Source organism: Saccopteryx leptura, chromosome 8 (assembly GCF_036850995.1).
Source record: "Saccopteryx leptura isolate mSacLep1 chromosome 8, mSacLep1_pri_phased_curated, whole genome shotgun sequence".
Classification (NCBI taxonomy): domain Eukaryota; kingdom Metazoa; phylum Chordata; class Mammalia; order Chiroptera; family Emballonuridae; genus Saccopteryx; species Saccopteryx leptura.
Genome location: NC_089510.1, coordinates 8282049 through 8297729, shown reverse-complemented (window position 1 = coordinate 8297729; position 15681 = coordinate 8282049). Strand labels below are relative to the sequence as shown.

The 15681-nt window shown below is 48.2% G+C and overlaps 2 protein-coding genes across 2 annotated transcripts in view; one reads left to right on the top strand and one right to left on the bottom strand.

Moving 5' to 3' along the window:
* Positions 1–15681, top strand: part of MED12L (mediator complex subunit 12L) — a 363243-nt gene that overhangs the window by 236420 nt on the left and 111142 nt on the right. The gene's annotated exons all lie outside the window — the stretch shown is intronic.
* Positions 7759–10598, bottom strand: P2RY13 (purinergic receptor P2Y13). The gene is made up of 2 exons (XM_066347187.1): positions 10279–10598; positions 7759–9856 (listed from the first exon to the last, which is right to left on the bottom strand). Exon 2 carries the CDS (start codon positions 9839–9841, stop codon positions 8840–8842), a length of 1002 nt encoding a protein of 333 aa, XP_066203284.1. The 5' UTR covers positions 9842–9856; positions 10279–10598; the 3' UTR covers positions 7759–8839.

Here is a 15681-nt window from a genome sequence, read left to right as displayed (position 1 = left end):
TGAGCCAACCGGCCAGGGCCTAAACAGTTTTTTTTTTAATTACAGATGTTTTTTTTCCTGCCATTGTTAAAGATGTTGAACCTTCACACAAGTTAAAAGTAATCCTTCAAGTAAACTGGATCTAGACTCACAGATAGTTTCTCCCACGTTCCCACATGTACACGCCCACGTTGGGGACCTAGCTGAAGTTGCAGCAGTTGGGGTGAGTGCTTCCTTCCTAACTGCTTCGGCGTGGGTCACAGGATTCACGGTGAAACAGTAATACTTTTAAACATTCCATCTTCATTAAAATTTTAACAACTTCCCAATAATACCCTTTAGAGTTACTTTGTTGGTGTGGAATCCAGCCAGTGGTCACATATTGCATTTGGTTTTCCTGTCTTTTTAGACTTATTTATTCTTTAGAACAATCTCACTGCTTTAAAAAAAAGAAAGAAAGAGAAGGAGAGAGGGAGGGAGGGAGGGAGGAAGGGAGGGAGGGAGGGAGGGAAAAATATTTTCTTTATTCTCCTTGGCTTTTAAAAATTGCGTGGCTCTATATCTGCTAGGTCCGTCCTGTGGGACCTGCAGTTAGGGGATGCTTTCCAATGGTTCTGAGGCAGTTTGTGTGTATTAGCCTAAAGTCATTTCAAAGTTAAGTGTGAATCTCTACAATCTTGCTTTGGACAGAAGCTTTGCCTCATGGATCACTAATGACAAAGTCTGTAGATCCAAACTCACCTTTTCCCCCCTGGTATATTGGATGACTTATTCAACTGTCTTTGCTTCAGTGTTCTGTAAAACAAGGATTCTGGTTTAATCACAGAAATTTAGATGGGAATCTCATAACCTTATTGATTTTTCAAAGTATATTCTTAAAGAGACTGAAGCACGCACAGAAAGGATGTGTTTGCAAGGTCTTACATGGAATGAACAGGAGGTAATATTATTGGAAAGTCTAACTCCTGGAATGAACCCTGTTTCTACTTCCCACCATTTTAGTGGGAGTCATTGGCAAATGTATTACCAAGGTTTTCCCTGGTCCTGCAGTCATTTCTCCCTTGCATACGGCCTCTTCCTCCTTCCTGATGTTGTTTGGCTTCTCTGCATTGATAGGGGTCTGTGCACGATAGCCCCCCCTCCAGTGTCGGTAGGTATAGCATTTGTATCATCTTCATCTTTCTCTGTCACAGTGTTCTCAGATGGATTCATTTCTTATTAAAGGAAAATGCACATGTAGAGGGCCCCCCAGGCCTCTGTAGTTCACTGATTCGTTGTTACACAGCAAAGCCAAGCGGGGATCCCACTGAAACATAGCTCACGAGGCTTCCTTGAACGCCATGTTTTTCGCACATAGCCAGACCATACGACAAGCATGGTAGTATAATCCTCTCCAGGTCTCACCGGTCCACCTCTCTGCGCAAGAAAGTCACTCTAATTGGGGCTCACATGCAACAGCTGAGAATTTGTGCCGAGTGTAATTATTACAAACCCTTTAATGTTCCCTCGCCGAGATTGGTATCTTCAGTCCCTGTGCTGGAATTACTGTGTTTAATCTGTCATTTGGAATGATTTGTATCTATCAGGTCTTCTTTGCACTTAGCTTTTTCTGGTCTGAGAACTTCATGGGTAGTGGCTGATTAAAGAGGAGGGTGGTTTGAGATTGAGTCTGGAGATAAGCCACCTCTCTCTGCCTCCTGTTCCCCTCTCGGTCCTCTGTCCTGTGCAGGGCTACCCCTCCTCACTCTGGAGATCTCGCTGGTGACAGGCAGCGCTGGCTGCGATAGGAGCCCAGTAATGGGCCAGGTGGACGCCCGTGTGGACCTCAGCCTCTCCACTTGGTAGCTTTTGCTTTTTCTTTTTTTTTACTTTGGGCACATCATTAATATGTCTGAGCCTCAATTTCTTCTCCTGAAAAATAGGCATGAAAACGGCTACCTTGTATGATTGTAAAACTTAGAGGAGATGATGTGCAGAGTAGTTAGTAAGCTACTCAGTGAACTGTGGCTTTGGTTTGGTTTGGTTTGGTTTGGTCAGAAGGCAGAAGGAGAGTGAGTAAGGGGGTGTCTGTCTGAATGTAAAGTGAGAATGATTAAAAATTGAAAATACTTCCTAACTAAAAAGTCAAGGTAAGTCTATAATATTGTGGTAGCCCTTAGTAAGTTTTTGGATGTCTTTTAATGGTGACCCGGTGATTGCTTGAAATACTTTTATGTTCTTTCACTATAAATTTCTCTTCTGAAAAGAAGGAGACTAGGACTAGCTTATTCCAGACTATCTGAAATTGTGGGGAAGAATAAAATCTGAGGCCAGGCTCTGCAGCGGGGGGAGGGGGGAGTCTCAGCCAGGCCACTGCATTCAGGTTGATGTTTCATTCACTTGGAGCTCAGGCATTAGGCATTTTTTAGTTGCAGAGTTAAATAGAATAAAAATGATAAAATCACAGAGTAATATGATACATTATCGGGGAATAAATTTGATGCAAAAAGCTAATATTTTTTAAAAGCTAAAAGGTATTCAGGTATACATCAGATGAAATTTCTGAAGATGACTACAAATCCGTAAGTTACATGCATTTAATATTTAAGCTTAATTTAAAAAAAAAATAAAGGTAAGCATTTTATTACTATGCCCCAGGGTATATACATTTGTGTTATTACCAAAGTGGCAAAAGTTCACATGCTGAGTGAGGTATGGAATTTTTTTCAAAGCACTGCTTGACCTACTTACTGTAAGTCTTGAATGCAGCTTCCTTTCTGCGTTACATTCTTGCTTGTGTCTTTCCTCTTTGTCATCCCCACCGCCCGTGTTTTCAGCTCACGTCGCAGCCACGTTGCGTCCCATATCCTCCCCACCCCCTTTTGCTATAAATACTTATACCAGAATGGGTAGGGGGCTGGGAATCGGAAACCCAGGTGATGTGGCGGCTGCAATGTCGGCACACCCACTTTCTGACCCAAGCCAGTTTCTCCTGGTCGTGTGGCTCCTCCCCCCGTTGGGTCTGCACCCCTGCCCTGTTGGCTCCCTCACACAGCACGTTAAGGCTGCGCTGCATGGGAAGCAGGGGAAGGAACGCTGCACCTGCTCTTAGACACCCTCAGGAAAAGCCAGTGCTGCAGCTGCTGTTTTTGTCCTTGGGGCTTGTGTGAGCTGACTTGTCCTTTACGGCAAGATGAGAGTGGCTGGTGTCCCCTCACTTCCCGCCTGCTTCTTCAAGTTACCCCTGACCTCAGAGCTGTGCATTCAGCACACGTGACCTTTCCGGAGGGTGTGGTTCCGGTGCAGATTGCTTTCTCCTGAAACCGGTCCTGCTCCTGGGTTTCCAGTGCCTCGGATCTGCTGCTGCTCGTTTTAGTTCACAGTCCCACCCCGCCTCAGTCCCCTCACCCCCCCCCCCCCGCCTTCCTGGAACCTCTCCTTGCAGCAGTGTTCCCTTTGAGTGCTTGGTTCTCTCCTTACGGGTTCAGGCACACTTCCATTTCCTGCGAGCCCTTCCTCAGTTTCCCCATTTGCAGTTAGCTACCTTTTCCTCTGAGCGGCCATGGTGAGTTAGTTATGTCTCTCCCTCATACCGCTCACCACATTTGAGTTCATTAGGGTCTGCGTGCATGAGCAGGTATGGCTTCCAGAGAGGCCAAGCGGTCTGTGCTCAAGCGTTTGGGATCTTGCTCCTCTCGGGAACTGTCAGTGCTGGAGGGTCCCCCAAGGTACTCATGGGGTCCACGATCGAACTGTCCGTACCCCTGAGGTTCTTGAAGCTCACTTGTGTTGAGGCCTCCGTCTCCTAGTATTGCAGTGAAAAATGGAAAGGGAGTAACCCTTGTGCAGCACGCAGCAAGCAGCACAGTGCCTGCCATAGGGCCAGCGTTCAGTGCGCAAGTGCACGCCGTGGGGGCGGGGCCAGGGCCTGGGAGGAGCTTCTGCGTCCGGGTCGGGCCAATGAGCGATGAGCTGTTTGTACCGAGCCAGGTGGGGCTCACACAGGAATACTGCATTGTTTCTGTGGGGCCAGGGAATATGGAGGTGGCCACGGACGTTTGAAAATCACAGAAAGTATAGGAGACTGGACTTACGACTTCTCCTGAGAACGTGAGGTCTAGCTTGTGAAAACCGTGTTGAAGAAGCTGGGCTCAGAAGCAAGAGTTTGGATTAGAGTCCTCGCCCTGTACACAGGCTCCCTGCCCTCGCTGTTTCTCAGCCTCTTCCGTTCTGAAATGGGGACAGCAGTGGCATGTCATAGACTTCCTGGTAATACTAAGCGGGACAATGTGGTTAAAGCCCTTGGCACAGTGAGTAGTAGGTGGTCTTGCTTCTGGTCAGCCCCCTAAACTCCAAATCCTTCCTGTGCCAACAGCTGGCCCTGAATAATAGATGTCCCCAGAGTGGGGTGTGAACTTTTAAAGTCGTCACGGTCCTTGCCATGGCCTGTCACCTGGTGTCTGCCCCACTCTTTTAATAACAATTTTGTTTGTTCCCTATTGACAGCGGACCCCACCCACTCTTGGACATCCACGTCCAAGATTTCTGGGCTGTGAGTCAGTCTTCACGCAAGAACAAACCTCAAGGAACATTTTATTTTAACATGTGGCCCAGATTGATAGCATCAGCATCCCCCCGGAAACTTGTCCCGGGGCCTTACCCCCGACCTGCTGAGTCTGAAACCCTGGGGGTGGGCCGCGCCAGGCCTCTTAAAACGCCCTCCGGACGGTCCTGGACCAGCTCAAGTTTGAGAACTGCTGCTTTGAACACCAGTGTTCTGTATTCATCCTGCCTGCCCCTGTGGGTTTCCGTGTGAAACTGAGAAAGTTGTGTTTTGTGTGTGGGCACTTGAAACGGTTTGTGAATTCCACACTTCCCTTAGTGGAGCTGCTGGCTCCTACCCACGCGCTTCCCTTGGTGCTGTGGGTTAGCGGGTTCTCCCCTAGGGAGGCTTTGTTCTGTGAAGAGCCCCTGTGAAAGTTGATCTTGTAATTTGCTGGAGAAATACAGTTTACCTGGGGGTGACAGTCATTCTTAGAAAGTTATGGAAGGATCTGCTTTTTTAAATGGACATGAAATATATGCAGGCCTGGGTTTAATAAGATCAAAAGGCTCTTTTATAGATTCTAATTGGTGATGACTTGACCTCAGCTTTCTAACTTCTGTGATTTGGGAGCTCACTGTGCTAGTCTGCTTCGTCCTCCCCCACTGACAGTACTTATTCTTGGTTTCTCAAGAATTCTTCATTATGGGGCAATACCCTTTGACCCTTCACCTGCCCCGGGGCCCTTCAGAAGGCCTCACCCAGGAAAAGTAGTTACATTTAGCTTTTAGCTAAAGCTCTTAGTTGTGCTCTAAGCTCACACACTATATCAAAGCTAGATTTTTTTCTTTTTTCTTTTTTTTTTTTTGGACTCTTTTCTCGGTGTCATTCATGGCTGTGGTATAGCATTCTGTTCTACCACTGTTCTAGAATTTGCTATCTGTGATTGCCAGTTTGGGAAGCTCTTCTCAAATGGTTGTTTTGTGTTCTGTGTGATTTTTAAGATGGCTTTCATATGCCTCTTCTTAAGTTCTTATTAGATTATTTTTTTCTACACTCTGATTTTGATCATAATGTTATTGATAGAATTAAATATTTGTATTTATGGAGGACAGATTTGCTATGGAAATGTTGTTATCTTGAGAGAGCTTTGTGAAAACTGTATCCTTTATCTAGACGCAGTTATTTGTAACAGCGTTAGCGTGTGCCCCTCCCCGCCCGCCCCCCTCCCCGCCCCGTAAACGTGAAGTGGACTGAGTGAGACCGCTCGCCGTTATCGTGGTTTACTGCTTTTCTCTGAGAGAATGAGAATCATGTTCAAGGACTTGCTGAAAGGAGAGATTCAGGGACTGTAATATGCTGCAGCCGCACGTCTTACTTCACCGGAACCAGCGAGTGCATCGCTGAGCATTTGTCAGTAGCTCTAAAACAGAGTGTGACACGAGCCCCCACGGAGCCACGCGCTGTGGAGTCGTCCTGCGTCCTCCTCACGAACATTCACTAAAGAGCCCGGGAGTGCCCCCCGCCCCGTGCCGGGGCCCCGTGTTCACGCCACGCGCTGTGTACCTCCTCACGAGCATTCACTAGAGAGCCCGGGAGTGCCCCCCGCCCCGTGCCGGGGCCCCGTGTTCACGCCACGCGCTGTGTACCTCCTCACGAGCATTCACTAGAGAGCCCGGGAGTGCCCCCCGCCCCATGCCGGGGCCCCGTGTTCACGCCACGCGCTGTGGAGTCGTCCTGCGTCCCCTCACAAGCACTCACTAGAGAGCCCGGGAGTGCCCCCCGCCCCGTGCCGGGGCCCCGTGTTCACGCCACCACAAGGCGACTGAAAAGAGCTTGAGCTCTCAACAGATTTATATCATTTTCCGATAATAAAATTGTCAGTGAGAATTGACTTGCCCTTTGCTTTTCTAGTCTGTACAAATAAAACCAGTCTGGCTTATTTGTTAAATATTTATTGGTTGCACAATGAGACACAGCCTCGGCCCTCAGAAGTGTGTGTAGGCGTTAAATAAGTAAAAGAGTAGGTGCGTGTGAGAACACGTCATCACCGAGCAGGGCAAGAAGCCCAGTAACGGAGGCATGACCGGGGTGGGGGTAGTGGGGTGTGAGGTGGGGGGTCTGGCCACCCGAGATTTCATGGACTGCGGGTTGGCAATGTAGGGTTTCATGGGTGGGTCAGAGGTAAAGGTACACGTGCCATGGCACAGGGACAGAAAGGAGCGTGGCACACTCCTGCAGTGACACATTTGCACGAGGGGGTCAAGTTCCGGGGACAGGAGTGCAGGTGGGGGCAATGCTGGAAAGGTTGGCAGGCTCTGGGCTTTCAGGGCCCTGGGTACCTAGAAAGAGGCCTGAGGCGTGCCCCTCGGGGATGGGGTGGGAGCTGGAAGCCCACTGCAAAGAGGCCCGAGGCTCGCCCCTCGGGGACGGGGTGGGAGCTGGAAGCCCACTGCAAAGAGGCCCGAGGCTCGCCCCTCGGGGATGGGGTGGGAGCTGGAAGCCCACTGCAAAGAGGCCCAAGGCTCGCCCCTCGGGGACGGGGTGGGAGCTGGAAGCCCACTGCAAAGAGGCCCGAGGCTCGCCCCTCGGGGACGGGGTGGGAGCTGGAAACCCACTGCAAAGAGGCCCGAGGCTCGCCCCTCGGGGATGGGGTGGGAGCTGGAAGCCCACTGCAAAGAGGCCCGAGGCTCGCCCCTCGGGGACGGGGTGGGAGCTGGAAGCCCACTGCAAAGAGGCCCGAGGCTCGCCCCTCGGGGACGGGGTGGGAGCTGGAAGCCCACTGCAAAGAGGCCCGAGGCTCACCCCTCGGGGACGGGGTGGGAGCTGGAAGCCCACTGCAAAGAGGCCCGAGGCGCACCCCCCGGGGACGGGGTGGGAGCTGGAAGCCCACTGCAGAGAGGCCCGAGGCGCGCCCCCCGGGGACGGGGTGGGAGCTGGAAGCCCACTGCAGAGAGGCCCGAGGCGCGCCCCCCGGGGACGGGGTGGGAGCTGGAAGCCCACTGCAAAGAGGCCCGAGGCTCACCCCTCGGGGACGGGGTGGGAGCTGGAAGCCCACTGCAAAGAGGCCCAAGGCGCACCCCCCGGGGACGGGGTGGGAGCTGGAAGCCCACTGCAGACGCAGGACTTTCCTCTGCGTTTTCCCAGGAGCGCTAAGTCAGCCTCCGGACACCAGGTAACCCCTTTGTAGTCGGGGTTTTTGTTTGTTTGTTTGTTTTAAACCATGAAGGTATCCAGGATAAACTATGGAGGTAAATAAGTACAAGTAGGGCTCCCTTCTTTGGAAAATATCCCAGTATGGATATTATTGGTTGTGGGTCAGCAGTTCCATCTGTATCTGCACCAAGAATAGCATCATACTGACATATCCTATTTAAAACATTTGTAACCCAAGGTCTTTAGGGGGAGGATTATGGGATTTACCAAGGGGGGGAAAATGACACGTTTTGTGTCTTCAAAGCATGTTTTCCTTTGAGAAAGCCTACCCATCTTTGGGGGCTGTAGTCAAGAATACAGCGACCTCGTAAAGGGCATCTTGACCGCAGGGCCCCGCCACAGACACTGGGAGAAGTGATTCCTTTAACCAGTGAGGTGGCGCACCCAGGCAGGCTTCCCTCAGCAGCCGGCATAGTCAACCACCACTAGAGTATTTCTGGGCAGAGGGGGAGTTCTAAGAAAGAATAATATGGTATTCATTCTTGCCCTTGAACTGTACACACTTGGTCTGTAAGCAAGTGTAGCAATATATTGATAGTATTCTATGTGACTTACCAGCGGTGCTTGTGCCTCCTGTGGTGCAAGAGGTTCTTGTAAATGTGAAGGAGAGGCTCCTTCAGCAGGGTTTTCAGCGGCCTTTCGACCACCTTCAGCGCCCTGGATGGGTGGGATGTAGCATCCCTTTCAACCCCTAGACTTCAGCTTTCACTGAAGAACTTTCAAGGTGTGTGGTGGGTTTTTTAATTAAATCAACAAGTATCAACATTTTGGAATACAAAATCGGTAGTGTTGTGTGAATTATGTGTCATAAAAGAATGTGAGAAGGCGTTTTGGAGGGGAAGTTTTCACACACCCACGTTCTTTTATCCGCAGTAAATCTTTCCCAAAATGTTGTGAATGTTCTCGAAAAGGTGACCTCTAGTGGCCGTCTGCTTTCTGTTGCATTCTCTTAATGATACTTCCTTCCGTTTATGAACAGATACATGGAGTTAAATTTTATATAATCCTTTCTGTACATCAGGATAACAATGTCAGAAAGCATTTGTTTTCATCCTTCTTTATTGCTTACATGTAACTTCCAAAGAGAGTGTCTTTGGAGATCTAGTCCATAAATAAAAGTTATCAGGCTAGGGTTATATTTTCTGTCTGACTGGTGAAATTGCCCTGAATGGGTGCCGTGGACTTTCTCCCTCTCATACATAATAGCCGTCTTGTGAATTTTTTGCATAAAAAGATATATATTAAGGGATCCATGCAAATGTTGGTTGTTGCCAAAAGGAGAGTTGTTTCTTTAGCTAGAAACAGTTGATTCTGCAGCCTGCAGCTGGCCGTGCTGCCGGTCTGGCTGTGCGTGTAGGGGACTCGGGCGAAGTGGAAGGGCGCGAAGCAGAGGAAGAAGACAGCCACGACGAGGAAGACCTTGCCCTCCAGCTTCCGGCTGCCCCTGCTGTCCTTGCTCTTCGACTTCCGGTACGAGTCGTACACTTTTTTGGCGATCACCCCGTAAAACAGGAGCATGAGGGCCAGCGTGGTCCAGAAGATGACCTGGCACATGTAAGTGACCCCTTGGTGCCACTGCAGCCCCAGGGGCCCCTTCAGGGAGGCGCACTTCCTCACAGAGGACGGCGTCGCTGCCTTGTCGCTCAGGACGACGTTCGGCAGGGAGACGAGGGACAGGAGGGTCCAGACCAGGGCCGACACCGTCTTCGCAAAGGCCGGTTTCTGCACGGAGAACTTCCCGAAAGGCCTGACGATCTTGAGGAACCTGTCCAGGGCGACGAGGCCCAGCAGGACGATGCCCGCGTACATGGTCACGTAGAAGATGACCGCGGAGTAACGGCACACGAAGGCCCTGAGCTGCCAGGGGCCCAGGCGCGCGTCGGAGAGGATCTTCAGCGGCAGCGTCAGCGTCATGATCAGGTCGGCCACCAGCATGTTTTTGAGGTAGACGATGAAGGTGGAGGAGCTGGGGATGTGGACGAACACCCACAGGGCCAGCGTGTTCAGCAAGATGCCGGCAAAGAACACGGCCGTGTAGGCGGCCGGGAACAGCAGCTGGGCCACCCGTGTGTCCCGCGGGCACCGCTCAGACCCGTTGAAGCCCTTCGCCTCCGTGGCGTTCATGATTTCCAGCGTCAGCTGTCCCCAGGAAACACATACACAGAGTAAAACAAACTGCTACTTAAAAACGGAAGACCAAAACTTACTTTAGGTTTGTAGCCTATTAACACCTGATGTATCGACATCAGCTCATCCGGTGGCTCAGTTGAGAAGGCACACATTTCTGACTAGCATTCTTAGAGTACATGACACGTTTTTTTAGTCCTTGTCACTGTGCCATTTGTTTCACACCGTTATGAAATCTGATTAACAGACCCCACATCATTCACAAGTGTTACTTCTACCGTGGCAGTAAAACAGGAAACCCCATTTAAGAAGTAATAATTCATGTCAGATTGCTGTACGTTATATAATTCCCCACGCCATAATCTGTGGTTTAGAATGTTAACCTTCCAGCCTTTCTCCCTGTAGAGCCTGCCTTTGTAAGCAAGCACACTTACAGTAGAAGTTGCAGTTCACCTGCGTTGGGGCGGACACTCGGCTCCGTCTTCCGAGCGGGGCAGTCACAGGCCAGCCTGCAAGGAGCATGAGAAGCAAGTGTCCTTCTTTCTTGTACCCGGTTTCCTTCCTCATTTCACGGGTGTGACGTGATCCCTTGGGCTCTCTTCACATGCAGGCCATTGGAGCATTTTCTGAGAAGAGACCTCTTTGACAGCTCATGTGCTGTGACTCGCATAAACTAGCTGCTGTTAAATTTTCTCAGCAGTAATTTTCCTGAAGCTTCATCCCCTTCACTCACTTGCTTAGTGCAGTTTTCAGGGCGTCTTGTAGTTAGTGAGGCAGAAAGGTAAAGAAAATAGCCCCAAATTACAGCCAGGGATCGGAGTTGACTCCGAAATCACAGAAATAGAATCATCATCCGCACCCCTGTAGTGTTTGCCCCCAGAAGTTTGTGTTCGGTGTGATGGTCTGTGTGTAAACATTTATCTCAGTCCTATGCTCTTTCGATCTCTGAGAGAGAAAATGACATACTTGCTACAAGTTAAGGGCCAATAGACCCAGTTTTTTTGAGTCAGAATCCCACATCCACCAATGATTGGGTTCTAGATTAGAGACTGATAATTTAGTGGCCCTGGACCACAGTACATTCACCTGTGTAGTGGGTTTAATAATAGCGTATACATCTCATAGCCTTGCTCAGAGGATGAAATGAGAGCCTACAATAGTGCTGGCTGTATAAAAATGTACTAAAAATGTTAATCACTCACTACTGTGGTGTTTAAGTTATAGATTTAAATGGAGGTATAAAATCTCACTAGTTAGAAAACCATTTTTGAAAACCTTACCTGTTTTTGATGTTATATAAATATACGAAGTGCTAAAGACTTAAGGAATGTCATCAATCAGTCTTGGGCCAAGATCTATCCATTCTCTTCTTTAAATTCTCTTCAAGTTTGAAAGACTGTAATAGCTGCCTTTGTACAGACAGAAGCTGTGACAGAGTTGTTTTCTTGCCAGATAGGTGAGAGGAAAGGGGAAATTTAGAGATCTTATGAGAGAATTTGGAGTTCTCTGTGGTGAGTTTCACTTCATATTTTTTTTATAAAAGTTTTACCACAGAGTTGGAGTAGACTGTAGGGTTGGGTGTTGATCGAGAATTTTTCGATTACTTGGCTTGGGTTTCTGAAATAAAATTCCATAACCCACTGGACATTTTTAAGCACGAAGCAATGGGATGCCTGATGAGTTTAGTTGAATCTACCCAACGGTGATACAGTTTAAAAAATATGTGTTTGACTCAAATTGATTTTTGGAAATATAGATACTGGATTTCATTAATGTAATGGAGCACAATTTAAACATACCATATTTCCCCATGTATAAGACGCACCCTTTTTTGAAAAATTCAAGGTCTAAAGATTGCGTGCGTCTTATTACAGGGGTTGTAGCATTTCATTTTTTTTTTTTTTAATCTTTTTTTTTTTTTTTCTGAAGCTGGAAACGGGGAGAGACAGACAGACTCCCGCATGCGCCTGACCAGGATCCACCCGGCACGCCCACCAGGGGCGATGCTCTGCCCACCAGGGGGCGATGCTCTGCCCCTCCAGGGCGTTGCTCTGCCGCAACCAGAGCCACTCTAGCGCCTGGGGCAGAGGCCAAGGAGCCATCCCCAGCGCCCGGGCCATCTTTGCTCCAATGGAGCCTTGGCTGCGGGAGGGGAAGAGAGAGACAGAGAGAAAGGAGGGGGGGGTGGAGAAGCAAATGGGTGCTTCTCCTATGTGCCCTGGCCGGGAATCGAACCCGGGTGCCCCGCATGCCAGGCTGACGCTCTACCGCTGAGCCAACCGGCCAGGTGTAGCATTTCAAATGCCATAGATGGAGCTGAGGACGAGGCAATAGAGGAAGACAGTGATTCGTCATCAGACACAGATGAGGACAAGCTCATGGATAGGAGTTGTGACAGTGATGAGGAGTTGTATGAGTTTTATGATAAATAAAACTTGAGTTCAATAAGTTTATGTAATATATTTTTTTTCAAATTTCGGGCCCCCAAATTAAGGTGCATCTTATACATGGGGAAATATAGTATATGCTTTTTTGTGTGTGTGTGTGTGTGTATTATTCTGAAGTTAGAAGCAATCAGAGGCAGTCAGACAGACTCCTGCATGCGCCCGACCGGGATCCACCTGGCATACCCACCAGGGGGCGATGCTCTGCCCATCTGGGGCGTTGCTCCGTTGAGGCCGGAGCCATTCTAGCTCCTTAGGTGGAGGCCATGGAGCCATCCTCAGTGCCCAGGCCAACTTTGCTCCAGTGGAGCCTTGGCTGCGGGAGAGGAAGAGAGAGACAGAAAGGAGAGGGGGAGGGGTGGAGAAGCAGATGGGCGCTTCTCCTGTGTGCCCTGGCCAGAAATTGAACCCAGGACTTCCTACCGCTAAGCCAACTGGCCAGGGCCACAGTATGTGCTTTTGTTTGCTTCAGTAGAGAATAACAACAAGCAAACATTTATTTTTATTTTTTAAGTAGAGGGATTTGACCTACATAATTAAATGTAAATTTCCCAACAGGTTTCAAATCCATTACCTCAGGCGTCCCCAAACTACGGCCCGCGGGCTGCATGCGGCCCCCTGAGGCCATTTATCTGGCCCCCAGCCACACTTCCGGAAGGGGCACCTCTTTCATTGGTGGTCAGTGAGAGGAGCACTGTATGTGGCAGTCCTCCAACGGTCTGAGGGACAGTGAACTGGCCCCCTGTGTAAAAAGTTTGGGGACCCCTGAAGGTTTGGAATAGTTTCAATTCAAACAGGGAAATGCTGTACGAGGTAATTTCATAATGTGAAAACTGGAAACTCAAACATTTCAAAATGCCAAAGTGTGAGAAACTTTCAAAAGAGGAACTCAAATAGTGTCCATTTCTAAAGTTAAGGAAGCTTACTCTCTTTCAAATGTGGTAGGTTTCAAAATGTTTCATCATAGTAACATATTCAACAGGTCACTCAGTATTGTATGTTCATGTGCTTACCATGTATCAGTTGTCCTTCTCTTTGTTCTCCTCAGTTGTCCCTGGGGGAGGTCTCTTGCCCTTGATAGTCTGGTGTCTCTGAGCTGCTGCCCCTCACAGCAGATGTGAGCATTTGCTTAGGAGTTAGAGCTCCTGGGTGCAATTCTTTATTCTAACTCTTACTTTTCCTGTGACCCTAGGCGAATTATTTATACTCTCCATGAAACCATTGACTCCTCTTTACATGAAAATAAATGATAGTATCAGCTTTATTGTGTTATAAAGGGAATAAAATGGGTGAACATTCACCAAGTGTGGAGGAGGATGCCTGTGACATTTGTTAGTATGTTTTTTTTTTATATTTAGTGAGAGGAGGGGAGGCAGAGACAGACTTCCACATGCGCCCCGACCAGGATCCACCCGGCAAGCCCTTGAGGGGGCAATGTTCTGCCCATCTGGCTCCTTACTCCATTGCTCAGCAATGGAGCTCTTCTTAGCGCCTGAGGCAGAGGCCATGGAGCCATCCTCAGTGCTTGGGACCAACTCACTCCAATCAAGCCATAGCTTCAGGAGAGGAAGAGACAGAAAGAGAGAGAGAAAGAAAGAGAGAGAAATATGAGAGGGGGAGGGGTGGAGAAGCAGATGGGCGCTTCTTCTGTGTACTCTGACTGGGAATCGAACCCGGGACATGTGTACACAGGGCCAACACTCTACCACTGACCCAACCGGCCAGGGCTTGTTTTGTTTTTTTTCTTTTTTTGTTTTTTTTTTTAAGATTTTATTTATTGATTTTACAGAGAAAGGAGAGAGAGGTTGGGAGTACAAGAATTACAGTTGCTTTACTTTAGTTCATTGCTTGCTTGTTGCATGTGCCTTGACCGGGCAAGCCCAGGGTTTCAAACTAGTGGCCTCAGCATTCCAGGACCATGCTCTGTCCACTGCGCCACCACAGGCCAGGCTGTCAGCACGCTTTCTGTTCAGTGAAATGGAAAGGAAAGTGGGACATTGTGTAGAACTGCTGGAATATCTCATGAAAGACAAGGGAAGAAGCAAAGATGCTGAGTGAAGGGCCCAGAACCGAGGTGCCTGCCAAATGGGATGAAACAAAACATTTAAAATCCTGTTGGGCTCCAAGGAAATAATAGTAAAAAATTGTAACATTACACCAGCTATGCTGTTCTATGTGACATATGATCTTTCTTAATTCCTACAACAGTACTCAGAGGTGGGTCTCGCTCTACAGACAAGAAAATAGAAGTGCAGAAGTTAAGCAGTTGGCTCCAAATCAAGCAGCCCGGGCCCCCTGCAAATATTCCCACCCAGTCTGGGTTCCCCAGCCCGTACTCAGAACCTGCCTCCCTCTCCTGACTGTCGGAAGGCGCACAGATAAGTTGAATGTGAAATCATTTGCCAAATTCTGGAGCTTTTGAGCTGGGTATAACCAACTGATGAGTGAGGTGCCTTAAAGTGAGGTGCCAGGGTGAAAACAGAAACTGGTTCAAAGCAGTATGATCAGGAAAGAGTTGAAGATATAACAGAAGTTAGGAGTCTGCAGAATGGGAATAAGCTACTTTTATCATTGGTAGTCTCCTTCGGGATTTTCCTTTGGATCAGAGATCGCAGTCTGAAGGTTCCTGTCGATGTGGTAACCAGTCCCATATAAATAATATGTGAGACGATGAGGAAGTGTTTGCTTTCATTCGGAATGCAAGTCCGAAGGGGAACTCCTGCACTCACAGAAGAGCCTGTTACTTCCCGTCAGAGTATACCATGGTACTTTCTCAGGTTAGATGAAATAGTTTTAAAAATTCCACACTGGATTGACCACGAGTGGTAATAATAAACTTAAGTTATGCAATTTAACATCAAATGTAGCGATCTGTGCCTATTATTAAATTCAACATTATAAAGTCTATACATCTAACTAGGAGCAAGGAATCAATTCACAATATCTGAAACATATTTGCGTGAATATCCAGTTACATATTTTTATTGCAAAAGTTTAAAGAATTCAAATACAGGCATGCATGTAGTAGGAATTGAAAGTTAATCCTCCTCACGTGTAAATGGCGAGGAAGTATATGAATTTACATTTATTGATATTGGGTCTTTCATTTCATGTTAGTGAATGATGACTTCTCTCATTTTTAAAAGATGTTAAACTGTGTAGTTATCATAGTTTAGCTGTTACTGATGGGCATCTTTCCCCATTCTTTTCTCATTAAAAACAGTACTAGAGAGCACGCACGTGTCCATATGTTTTTGTGCGTTCTGACATATTTATAGTAAGTTTCCTAGCAGTGGAATGCTGGATCAAAAACTACGCATCAAGTGTAGAATGCTAATTTCAGATAACTTTCCAGAAAGATTGTGCCAGTTTACGGCCTCGCTGAGTGGAATT